At 42.1% G+C, this 12,338-nt stretch overlaps 1 protein-coding gene and 1 long non-coding RNA gene across 3 annotated transcripts; one reads left to right on the top strand and one right to left on the bottom strand.

Moving 5' to 3' along the window:
• Nucleotides 1–1,890: 1,890 nt before the first annotated feature.
• dhodh (dihydroorotate dehydrogenase) lies at nucleotides 1,891–10,709 on the bottom strand. 2 transcript variants are annotated; one of them, XM_086181682.1, is made up of 9 exons: nucleotides 10,566–10,699; nucleotides 9,090–9,185; nucleotides 8,815–9,014; nucleotides 6,707–6,789; nucleotides 5,474–5,661; nucleotides 4,668–4,781; nucleotides 3,858–4,011; nucleotides 3,621–3,780; nucleotides 1,891–3,498 (listed from the first exon to the last, which is right to left on the bottom strand). In XM_086181682.1, exons 1-9 carry the CDS (start codon nucleotides 10,581–10,583, stop codon nucleotides 3,426–3,428), a joined length of 1,086 nt encoding a protein of 361 aa, XP_086037808.1. In that variant the 5' UTR covers nucleotides 10,584–10,699; the 3' UTR covers nucleotides 1,891–3,425. The 2 variants fall into 2 exon arrangements, with proteins under 2 accessions (XP_086037808.1, XP_086037799.1); XM_086181673.1 differs by having other exon boundaries at nucleotides 1,892–3,498; nucleotides 9,090–9,302; nucleotides 10,566–10,709.
• On the top strand, nucleotides 9,194–12,039 carry LOC147269267 (uncharacterized). Its single transcript, XR_015109650.1, has 4 exons — nucleotides 9,194–9,439; nucleotides 9,518–9,622; nucleotides 11,150–11,243; nucleotides 11,734–12,039. It is a non-coding gene; the product is annotated as an uncharacterized LOC147269267 (long non-coding RNA).
• Nucleotides 12,040–12,338: the final 299 nt, after the last annotated feature.

The raw sequence follows: 12,338 nt of genomic DNA, 5'->3' as shown, positions 1-12,338 counted from the left end.
TTCTGTAGGTCTCTCATGCTTTCACTGGGTTGATATTTGTGCAGCGTTTGTTGTTGTAATACTGCACGATGTTTGTCAATGAGCCTTCAGTATTTGCAGTTCTGACACAGGTTTCCCTGTAGTATTTGGGGAAATATTGAGTATTGATGTGAAATACACTCATTAAAACCATTTACCTTGAAAAATAAAGCAGACAATGTCGCATAGTTCATGTTTGAAAATGAAATGGTATTAATTTTTTTAAGATTTTGAAGCTTTTCAGATAAAACATGTCAAACTGAGATTGAATGTATTAAGCAAAAATTGTATTCTTGACAACTGACCCAGAAATCATCTTTGCTTTACCTTAGAACATTCAGGGTGGAGTAGACACGAGACCAGCGACCCAGAGGACATTAGATCTTTTACCCGCTCTGTGTATCCTCCTCAAGCCTATAAAATCTTCCGCTTAGACTCACAAACATCAAGTCAGAAAATACACAAGCCTCACATTTGTAAATGTCATCTCTAAAGTATTAAAGAAGTGCATCAGAGTCTGACGATCAAAATAAATACTTGGGTTCACCAAGGCAGCAGTTGGCTGTGCTTATGACGCTCAGTATTAAACCACAAGGTCACAGGTGCAACTCAATGTTCAGTTCTACATGCCTTTATTTATTGAGCTTCAGTAATGGAACATTTTACTCAACACATTGAGGAATAATTGTTGCCTTCATATATCTGAAAAACTCAGAGCCTATACATTGTGATGCAGGATTTACACAACCTAATTAAAGACGTGATTAAACACAAGCTACAATCTTACCTTCAGTGAATTAATCACCAAATGGTCAATTCTCAAAGACTTCAATTTATATTGAAAATGTTCTTTTAGTTTCATGTTCTTCTGACTATCTGATCCTTCCTGTTCCTCATCTGTTGCTCTGAATTAGCATTGTTTTGGTTATGTTTTGCATACAAATCTTACAAAAACTGAATGTGATTCATGTTCATTCCCTCTGCAGCTGCGGGAGGTTAAAACCCCTCCTCCTCCTCCTCAGCGACTGTACCAAGACATCTGCTCTCCACAGACAAGAATTTTATCAGTGTGACGGCTAGACACAGAGGACGAAGAAGCCCAAGCTCTTCAGAATTACTAACAAGCATTCTAAATATGTAAAAAGGGGATTCAATAGTAAACATTTTCAAAATATGACCTTGCATCAGATGCATCTTGCAATTCATCTAATGTGAGGAAACTTCATCTCTTAGAGACCATTGGTTTTTTTAAAGATAAGTCAATGAGCCATCTCGCCCTCTCCTCCCCCTGACACCACATATGGGAGTCTGGACTTGGCCTGAGGAGAGGGAGGTGCTCAGCAGTTCACAGCTGATCCTGTCTAATGACTGGCCGCAGCCTATTCTGGGACATTGTGAAGGGCTGGGAAGACGTGTCAGTGTGAAAGCCCAAAATTAGAAATAAAAGAAAAAGAGATATGTAGCAATACCAGGACTGAACAAGAGGGAGTTCGTGTGGGGGCAGGAAGACTGGGAGGGGTTTTGTCTACTGCTGACAGTTACAGGGCAGTCATGTTAGTTCTTTTAAGCCTGAAAACGTCTAAAATCATTGGATGTTTGCTGCTGCTGCAGATGTCTGGATCAGTTGAATACACGCTGTTGAAGCAGAAGTTGTTTCCCTCCAGAAGACTTTTTTCTTCACGAGTATGTAGGACCACCTCAGCCTGTATGAATCATTCCACCTCGCCATTACACACATGTACGAAAAGACGAGAGCGTTGGTTGAACTCCAGAGAGTTTATTCCCAACAGGAGGAAGGTCAGCAGTCAATTTATATTAAATTGACACTTACTCACCTTTACCTACTGTATCATTGAAAATAAAATTGGTTTTATTTTGTATGGACTGTGGTTGTTTTGTTATATCAAAACACAATATTGAAGTCTTAAATCAACAGTTTTATTTTGATGACAACAAATGGAATGCAGTTCTTGCACAGGAAACCATCAAAGGCGACAAATATTTTCTGACAGACATTTACTGAAAAAAGCTCCCTGAATGCTTATTTACTGAGATGTCATCATTTTGTGCTTAAGTTTCTCTGAGCAGGCAACACTGGAAACCTTTATCTGTATAAACTCTGAGTTCTTGATGCTTCAAAAAAGTGACGATGGCAATACAAGTTTTCTTTGTTATTTATTTTGCTATTTCCTCTCTCTTTTGTGCCACTGAATTGATAAAATCTTCAGTATTGTGATGGCATAATTGTTTTTCAGTCCTTCATCACACCATCTTTAAATAAGCATAAATTCAGTCATACAGAAAGGAATGCACCCACTTTTTGAGAAATGCAATTATTTCCCATCCTCCCCAACGAGACTGTTGGCCTGTGGGTGAGCATTAAGCAGCTGACACCCACAGAGACCAGCTGACCACGAGTTAGCTTAGCATAATGAATGGTAGTGAATGAGTTTTAACTGCAGTGGCTCTTCTAGTAACAATTTGTCTGCAGAAGTTTCACAGTGCTCCGTCAAATCTCTATGCCCAGGCACAACAATAATCTAGTGTCATTTTAATATTATTAAAAGGCAAAGAATATTTTGGAGAGAAGCATGTTTGATGACTTTTGACTTGGTGTGCTAACACAGCCCCTCCACTGCCATTCATGATGCTGAGCTAACTAGAAGTCATCGTGCTTCTGTTGGTTCTGCTTGCACATGCAGAGAGAAGCGTAATGATCTTCTCGTCTGGCTCTGGGGAGGACGGCAAATAAGTGTAACTCCCCCAAGAGCTAGCATCTTCCTTTAACTCAACAGATAAATATTGGATACTGAGAGAATATCAGCCAATTACATAACAAACATTAGATACCCAGCAGCAGTCGCTCTGTTCAGCTCCACGGCTCGTTCTTATAAAAAGAGCAAATGTTAACGTTCAACTTCTGTTCTATGTTTCCACTTCTGTATCAAACAGTTCCTAAAATACTAACATTACATTCATCCATACGAATCAGGATAGCATGTCAGATTATTTTCTTTATATACACAACACAGCACTTTGTATATGAATACACAAACAATGTGAGGCAAGTGTTTGCAGTTTTAAAGCACTTTACACCCAAAGGCTGTCAGTATGTTACAAGCAGCAACTGCTGTTACACTGTAACAAATGATGAACATCTAAAACAACGGACCTTTGCAAATCCTGCAACACACTGTCATGATTCAGTGACGGCACACTGTGTACTTCATGCTTTGAATTCACACTCCTAAACACAAACACTCCGGGTTTGTCCTAACAGGTGATCGTGAACACACATCTTTTTTTCACCTTTTGAGTTTAGGATGGAGTTGCCTTAGCTGGAGGAGAAGACTGCTACATGCGCTGCTCAGCCCTGAGTGTCTGTGTTTACGCGCCCTATCAGCGGACTAGTGAGCCCCCCCTTCTGCTGCCCTGTGATCTGCTCCGACGGCTTCAGAGACGCAGCTGAAACCTTGTTCTCTGTGAAGACACAGATCATATTAGAGGACTATCAGTTCCTCTCCAGATGAATAATTCAGGTACAAGAGGAAAACTGACGCTCAGAGAATAGAGATGATGACTTCGTTCTCAGAAATACTCACTTCAGCAGCTGCTCCAACTCCCTCTTTATCTTGGTGACTACAGGTGGACCCTGGTAGGTCAAGGCTGTATAAAGCTGAACCAGTGACGCACCAGCACGTATTTTGTCCATAGCGTCCTGTCCACTGGCCACACCACCGATCCCGACAATCGTTACTTTACCTGTGATAAAATAAACAGTCATACTCTTGTATTGATGCCCAGCTGAAGACCAATGGACGGAGGATACTAGCCAGTACCTCTGGTGAGCTTGTACATGTCGCTGACAACGCTAGTGGACAGGTCTTTCATTGGCTGCCCACTTAGTCCACCGACCTCAGACTTTTGTGGATCTCTTAGCATCTCTGGCCGGGACACAGTGGTGTTGGACACCATTAATCCGTCCACTCCCAGCTGAAATCACAGAATATGCCGAGTGAGTGACATTCTGTGTGTGTCCACCTCTGACGTACGTGACCAACGTAAGGTCATCTCACCTTCACGGGCTTCTAATGTGAAGTGTACTGTGACTAAGACAGAGTGCTGCTAAATATTTTCCCTTTTTCCTCCTTAATGTCTCCTCCATTAAGGTTCTCCTGGCACTCACTCTGGCCAGCACAAAACACTGCTGTGTTTCCTGTGAGGTGAAGAGGCTACCAGAGAAGTGCGGCGGAAGACAAATGTGTCTAAATGGTGTTGTTGAGCAACAGAGCATCTTGGTGATCTGACTGAAGTGGAAACTAGCCACTAATAATAAAAAGCACCATAGTCGAAGTTGAGATATCAGTCCAACCACACTTGAGGCTCAATTATTGCATGATGTCATTAAAAAAACTCTTTATGTTTGATCACTCAACAAATGCTGGTTTCACTCGAGCAAGGAAGTAACATTTTCTTTTGTGCAAACTAAAGCCAATGTAGACACCGGCTGAGGCACACTGGAGCTCAAAGATAGCACTGAAACAAACATTTCAAAGAATGCAGTAGAATTTATATTTTTGGTTATCGTAACGTACAGTACAGGGGAAGAACATGAAATCAATCGGGGGGGGGGGGGGGTAACTTCAAACCTCTGTGACAATGTCAGCAATGTCTTGTCTGTCCTGAGTGGTGAGGTCAGGAGCGATCTTCACCAGGACCGGAGGTTTGCGCTCTCGCGGCAGGGCGTCACGCTCCTTCAATACCTGAGCAGATCAATCAAGAAGACGAGGACATCAGGTGAGGTGGCACAGAGAAATAACCATTAAAATCCTGAATCAGACAGAATGCGTCTATTCTTCTAGAGGTGAAACTGTCTGAATGGGAGGGTTACATTTTGATGGCTGATGAACTTGACATTTTCTCCCCTTCCTTGGGAGTTCTGTCTTGTTTTCATGAAGTGTTGCTGCTTTCACTCTTAAACACCGTTTAAATGTATTGACTGGTTCTATAATCGTAGTGCTAATTGTACTAAAAAAAAACCAAAAACATGACATGGCCTTCTCTGTGTGGCAAGATGGGAACAAAGAGCTCTATGAACAGGTGTGAGTGCAACACTTGCTGGTTTATGCAACAACGAATTTGGTCTTAAGACAAACAGAAATATTCGATCTTCCGTGGTCACTGGAGACCAAACCACGTGTGAACTGATGAACTTAAGAGCTGCCCACTTGTGATCACCGCAGGTTGGAAAGCATCAAAGTGGAAGCCACAGAGACATTAAATATTTATAACAAAGATATACAATTTATGAAGATGATTTCTTTTTGTACTTGTCTGATAATTGATAAATGTTTGATAAGTTGAGTGCATGTGATGTATTTTCAACATGATTCCGTTCACGCCATTGCTGGAAATATCATTCACATGTTAATGTTGCACATCTGGATGGTCGTACCGCAAGTAGAAGCTGGCGAAGCTCAGCCTTCCCCTGTAGATCCCGGAGACCCGGCGTATTAGGACTGCTGACATTGACCACCAGGTAGTCGGCCAGCGGGCCCAGTACTCTCATCCCCTCCGAGTAATCTACACTTGCATCCTGGGACAGCTTGTTCTTCCCCAGGTTGATGCCAAGGGGAAGGCCAGCTACAGACACACACACACACACACACGAACGTTTGACAAACACAAACACAGGCTGCATCATCAGACACATGAGTCAACCAGGGCAGAGGCTGCTGATAAGGCAACTGCGCTGTAAGCTGGTATGATCAGACACAATAAAACTACATATGAGAACAAGTCAAAATCATTAAAGCAAGATCAAATTAAATTAAATACAGCACTTAACCACATGCACGATTTAATATTTGGCTTCTCCTGCACAAACTAATTGAACAGTACATAATAAATGCAGATTCATACATCAGATTTTGTAATGAAATTTTAATTGAATTGTACTAATTTTCAAGGCTGCACGGTGGTGCAGTGGTCAGCACTGTGGCCTCACAGCAAGAAGGTGGTGGGTTCGAGTCCCGGCTCCATCACAGGATCTTTCTGTGTGAGTCTGCATGTTCTCCCTGTGTGGGTTCTCTCTGGTACTCCAGCTTCCTCCCACAGTCCAAAGACATCAAGAGGGGACGAGGCTGATTGATACTCTAAATTGACCGTAGGTGTGACTGTGAGTGTGAATGGTTGTCTGTCTCTATGTGTTGGTCCTGTGATGGACTGGTGACCTGTCCAGGGTGAGCCCCACCTCTCACTTGAAGGCTGCTGGGATAGGCTCCACCCCCCCATGACCCTTAACAGGACAAGCAGAAGAAAATGGATGGATGGATAATTTTCTAACATGGAAGCCCTTCCTATCACATTAGTGAGAGGGCGTTCCGCCAGGTGATGTGACCTCATCAGAACCAGATCAGTTTTAAACTGTGATGGATCGTCCCTCTAATGTTCTGTCCTAACAAATTTAATCAACCTTTGGAGTTAACCCTCTAAGAGACAACCTCAGGTCAGGTTGTGATGTGTCATTTGATAAACTCAATGTCACTGCGAGAAATGCTTCCAGGACAAGTTAAGTCTTAGTCTGACAAACCTCAGCTGAGGAACCATCACCGCCAAGTTTGCTGCAAATCAGCTTCATAGTTTTGACCCAGTCCCACTAACAGTCAGACAAATGGCCCCTGCTGACCTTTGCTTTTCTCTTGCTGTGCCAGCTCTCTGGCCTTCAGCCTCTGCTGAGCTTCCACCAGGCCGCAGCTGTTGAACCCATACCTGGAAAAGATCACACAAGCGCGCGCACGCACGCACACACACACACACACACACACACACTAATTAATAAATGATAGTGTGTGTGCAAATTTCAGTAAGGTCCTCAGTGTTGCGCTGCAGAGAACTCTGTCCTATTCAACTGCTTTGGGAAACAAACTGACTGTTGCAGGAGGCCTTCTAATGACTTCTTCCAATCAACTTGTTCTTTTTCCACAGTTTCATAATAACAACATATCATGATAAATAACAACATGCTTTTATGTTTTAATGAAATAGTTTTTGTGTGCCTTTCTCAACAACAAACCCTTTGATTAAAGCAAAAATGTCCAGGCTCACACTGAGATACTGTGCATTTTAAGAGTTAATTATCCACCCAGCCATTTTCTACCTCTTATCCCGTTACGGGTCGTGGGGGCTTGCTGTGAGGCGACAGTGCTGACCACTGCACCACTGTGCCGCCCTAGAGTTAATTATATTAAACCCAATTATTTTTATACATCTAAGAGCAGATATAGTGCATATGTATGCAGAACAATGTGCATATGGAAATGATAGTGTGTTATGTCATTTGTCGACATACTGTTTTGCTACAAGCATGTAAATAATGCAGATACGCTCCGTCCCAGGAGTATGCTGAGACACTCTTGCTGGACAAGGAAATTTACAATTCATTGGAATAAGTATGAGTGCAATGAATATTAAAAAAAATAAATAAAAAAAATCACAGAACATTATGGAATAATTCTTTCAAATACACCTGCAAATCCTCTCTTTCAAAGAATATTTGTGCATTTGCTTTAATTTGACTTTATCAGTGGAAATTAATCAGGGAAGAAAAGAGAAAATCAACATGTTAGGTTTTTTTTAAATGTGAAACCTAATGTAGGCAGCATCATGTCTTTGCTCCTGTTGAGCCATGTGATGAAGAACATTCCAGTGACTGTACTAAGGATCAAATGTGGCTCCTTCACCTTTATAGAATCTGAATAAGCTCTCGGTACTAAAAGTTGGGCCATTTGAAACAAAGGATGCTCAGTGATTAGAACATAAAAACATGGAAGTAACTGCTGCATTAAAGGAAGCGGCTCACTCTTTTTTCTAGATCAACATGAACTAACAAGATCTATTTTGATTAAACTTCATTTTCCTTACGGTGAATTTCTGAATGATCATCTTGTCAACTTAGATGCAACATTAGATGGAGAGGACGTAAATAATCATGGAGAAAAGAAACTTTAACTATGGGATTTTAATAGAAAATGTCATGTAAAATGCTTAAAGATGCCATTGCATACAAGCCTTCTCCACATAAATGCAATTGGGGGTCAGAGGCTAAAACAGCCTGTTTCTGACATAGTGACTAAAGTGGCATTTGTTATTGCTTTTAACCATAAATGTATGCTAATATTGCTAAATACATAAACAAAATTAAATGATTAAAGTTGGAAATTAAACTAGGAAATGAGCATACTATTGCTTTCTATTGTTTGTGGAGAGGATCAATAAGTACTTCAGCATTCAAGACGGATAACAGTCCAAAAAGAAAGAGATCGATGAAAAGCATAAACTGACTTTAACTGCTGAGGCCCTTCGTTCATTAGGAAGTGCCAGGAGAACTTAGAATATTGGGATAAAGTTACTTCAGAAGGCTGCCTTACCTATGTAGATAAATCCCCTTGCCATCTGACGTTCAGCTGCCATCCTTACCAGCTCACCACTCACGAGGACGCAATTACGCTCAATAAAAGTCTTATTCCCTCCTTCTTTTAACTATGTGATTTGACTGATGTGAGGCCAAAAGGTTCTGACTAACCCAGCATCAATAGCCTCCTCAGAGGATGCAAACCCTGCCGTGGCATCCTCTGAGACACACGTGCAATACAGTGTTTCTCCTCACTGCATTTAGGGGGGCGCTGTTTCACTCATGACAAAACACTCCATTAAAATTAGGGAAGAGATTGGAAGAAATAAACAAATTTAAACAAAGAGAGAAAGCCTGGCTTCACATGATTTCTAAACACGTACCTGTTAATAACCGCATGATCTGCAGAAAGTCGAAACACACGTGGTTTAGGATTCCCCTCCTGCGGTTTTGGAGTGATCGTCCCAACTTCAACAAAGCCAAAACCCATTTTGTACAAGCCATCTACAGCCTCTCCGTGCTTATCAAAGCCCGCTGCCATCCCAACAGGGTTTCTGAACTTTAAACCCAAGACGTTCACTTCCTGCGGATACATAAAGAACTCTGTGTTACAGCGTCTTCATCCTTCTGATGGCGGACGCTGAGGCAACGTACTTACCAGCGACGCAGGGTCCTGGTAGCGATTCAGAGGAACCAAACCCCAGCCGATCATTTTAACAGCCAACAGGTGCGCCGTCTCTGCCCCCGCAATCCTCTGCAGCAGGGGCATCAGCTGGTTAGCATAGAAACGCTCATCTCCAACCACAGTGAGGTAGGAGGCAAAGAGAAGGCTACCGGAGCCAATGACCTTTACTGCATCCTTTAACTGCTTCTGTTGACAGATGAGGAAAAATTCCAAAAATCCATTTGCATCTTTGAGGGACTGGCGCTTTCATGACTGTGAACAACCCTGGATCTCAATTGCCATGTTAAATTTGAGTTTGTACACGGCATTTTCTCAGCAAAGAGGTTAACAAAACTTCATGGTTGTCACAAATGCAGCCTGTAAATATTTATGTTAAGTGAATGTTTTTTTCCTCTTACTAGGGGTCAAACACAAATTTGCTTGCGCACAATCGACACCATGCATGCTCAGTGGTTCAGGTGAGGAGGAGGCAGGTTGGCTCAGTTCCTGTGACACCAGAGGCGCAGGTGTGACGTTGTTCATTCTTCCAGTGTTTTTTCCTACTATGACAAGCCAGATCATTGGGCTGTGTTTAGACTTGTCCTGTTACTTGAAAAGGTTAACTGAGGACTTCAGGAACATTGCTATTTTTAAACAAAAAAAAGCATCAATTTGTCTTTGGAGTTATCAATATGATGTGATGTAAATGTATTCGAATGCCCAGGCGGTACACAGCAACCTGTACTTTCAGATCCATCTTAACCTTATCTCTAAATTTCCAGTGAATCATTTCTCTAAATTACATCTTTTGTTTTATACTGTGATAAAACCATATCATGGGCAACATTGTCAATACAGCACTACAATACTAGCCGCAAAATTATAATAAGATGATGCTTAAAGAAAGAAAGCAAAAACCTATAGGAGCAATTCTTAAAACAACTAAACAATGAGCAGCCAAATTAATATACGTTAGTCATAAATAATATTCAGCATCTCATCACGCATCATTTTTTATTGGGCGTCTATTTCAAGAATAGTTTTCTTTTTGTTGGGTCTATCAAATACATTTATTTGAGAGCAAAAAAAAATGAACTAATTTGAACCTTTTTGAGTTACTGGTTTCTAATTGGGTTTTTAGCCAATAAAGAAGACGTCAATGAGAACATCGAGTGTCGCTTAGAGGATGAAAGTGGGGCAGTTTGCTTGTTCTCAATGAAAAGTGTCTCAGTTCCGTGTGGGACTTGTTGAGAACACACGAGCTGGCACCTCGATGTCTTCTGTATGAACGTCTCATCTGGACCACCGCTGATTCTCCTTCAACACCGCGCCGTGGAAATGTGCTCACGCGCCCTCCTTTACTCACGCCACGACGTAGCCAGCGTGACACATCTCTCCCACAAACTTCGCCGAGACATTTCATGTTAAGCGTACAAACAAGCGAGGAGAAAGAGTTGAGTGTGTATTTACCTTCAGTTGTCCCGCCATGGAGAAATCTCTGTGTATTGAAGGACACAATCAGGGTTACACGAACACATGTTAGCTAAACATACTAGCTTCCTCCACGTCCTCTCGCGATATTACCATCCTGTATGCGGCGAGAGGAGGAGGGATGTTGAACAATCAGGCCTATTTCAGCGAGTCGAGACTGAATTGATATATCCAGGATGATCTAATGCGTAAATACATGCGAGTTTTTAAAGTATTAAGCATGGAATTTAATTATATGACTATTGAGGCAGGCTGTCCTTTTACACTCTACTTGCAGTAAATTTTGTTTATCATCTTGTGTATTCTCTGATTCTGCTGCTCTAATACTTAAGACAGAGGGTTGAGCAAAGGTCAAGGGGATGTTGTACTCTGTGCTGACAATAAAGCTCCTTGAGGAAAATTCAGATTTTTTTTAATAAATTGATTTTAGTAATTTTTCTGTTTTTATAATCTGGACTTTGATTAATGTTCTTTTATGTGTCCTGGTAAGTTTTTCCTCTGATACTAATTTTGATATTTCATTTCTTTTCTTTGCTACTCATCTTCACCCGTGTCGTCATCAGCTCTGCCTTGTTCCTGTAGTTTCCTCTCCAATCAGCTCTTTGCCTGCACTCAAGCTCTGTTTGGTTTCCTGTTTCATCTGAGGCTCGCGATAGGGTAAATACCAAGTTCTTCAGTTGCAGCCTGCCCCTGCTGATTCACACACACACACACACACACACACACACACACACACACACACACACACACACACACACACACACACACACACACACACACACGAGTCCACCTGCCTTCACCAACAGCAGGATCTGCTCAAACATGGAAAAGGAGGACAAACTTTATAGCAACAACAGATCTTCAGAACTGTAAAGGCCCTGACTAGAAGCATCTTTGTCTCCTACTGCCTAGCCATTTGTTAGCTAGCCACCACCGAGCTCACAAGTAGAATTCAGATTCAGTTCCTGTTTACAGAGAGCTCCACCAGCAAGGTCATCATAGTTTCCAATGCCATAGTCTGCACAGTGTCACTGAGGAGCTTCAGTCTCTTCCTGTTTCTGAATAATCAATCTCTCTGGATGACTAGGGTCCAGCCTTCAGAGCTGGAGCTGAACTTATCTAAGTCAACAGTGTGGTTGTCCCCCAGAATTCTACAGCTCCTGTGGCATATCAAGTCAGAGCCGGTGTTGCAGATGCCAGCTGAGCCTTCAGAACCATGCCATATTTGTGTGTGTCCAAATCATCACTTCTGCGGCTGCAACTGCATCAGGGTCCCCCACCAGTGCCCTTCCCTCTCCACCTCTGGCCTCCAGGAAGCTTCTACCACCAGCCTCCACAGGTTACATCCATTACTACCATGCCAGGCTGTACTACACTAGATGGGGTCCACCCATTAGTCCTGCTTCCTGGATGTCATTCAAAGCAACTTTTCATAATAAAAGCAGCTCCAGGGTCTTGCCCAGCTTCCCTGTGAGTACTCTTGCTTCACCCTTGTCCTAGTCTGTTCAGATGTCGGATGCATTCTCATGTTCTGAAGTCTTTGGCAGCTTCTGCTGATTTCTGCACCTGGATCTTCTTACCTTCAAAGGTTCCCTTATTTGCCTTTTTATTTTTTTTGGCTGCCCTGTCATTAAATCTACTTTGAGATTATTTTCTTACAAATATAGATTCATCTGTTACACATAGAACCCTTTTGAAGCACTGTGACCCAAAAAGGATACGGATACGAAAATTGTGAGCAGGCCCAATGAG

The sequence above is a fragment of the Aulostomus chinensis genome, chromosome 2, assembly GCF_037954235.1.
Source record: "Aulostomus chinensis isolate RoL2024-O1b breed Wild chromosome 2, RoL_Achi_v1.0, whole genome shotgun sequence".
In the NCBI taxonomy this organism is placed as follows: domain Eukaryota; kingdom Metazoa; phylum Chordata; class Actinopteri; order Syngnathiformes; family Aulostomidae; genus Aulostomus; species Aulostomus chinensis.
This window is presented reverse-complemented; position numbering and strand designations above follow the sequence as displayed.

Coding starts and splice junctions, on each gene's coding strand:
- dhodh (XM_086181673.1), bottom strand. Junction 9,015..9,089: donor ACCAGGACCCTGCGTCGCTG/GTAAGTACGTTG, acceptor ATGTATCCGCAG/GAAGTGAACGTCTTGGGTTT. Junction 4,782..5,473: donor TTCGCCAGCTTCTACTTGCG/GTACGACCATCC, acceptor TGATCTGCTCAG/GTATTGAAGGAGCGTGACGC.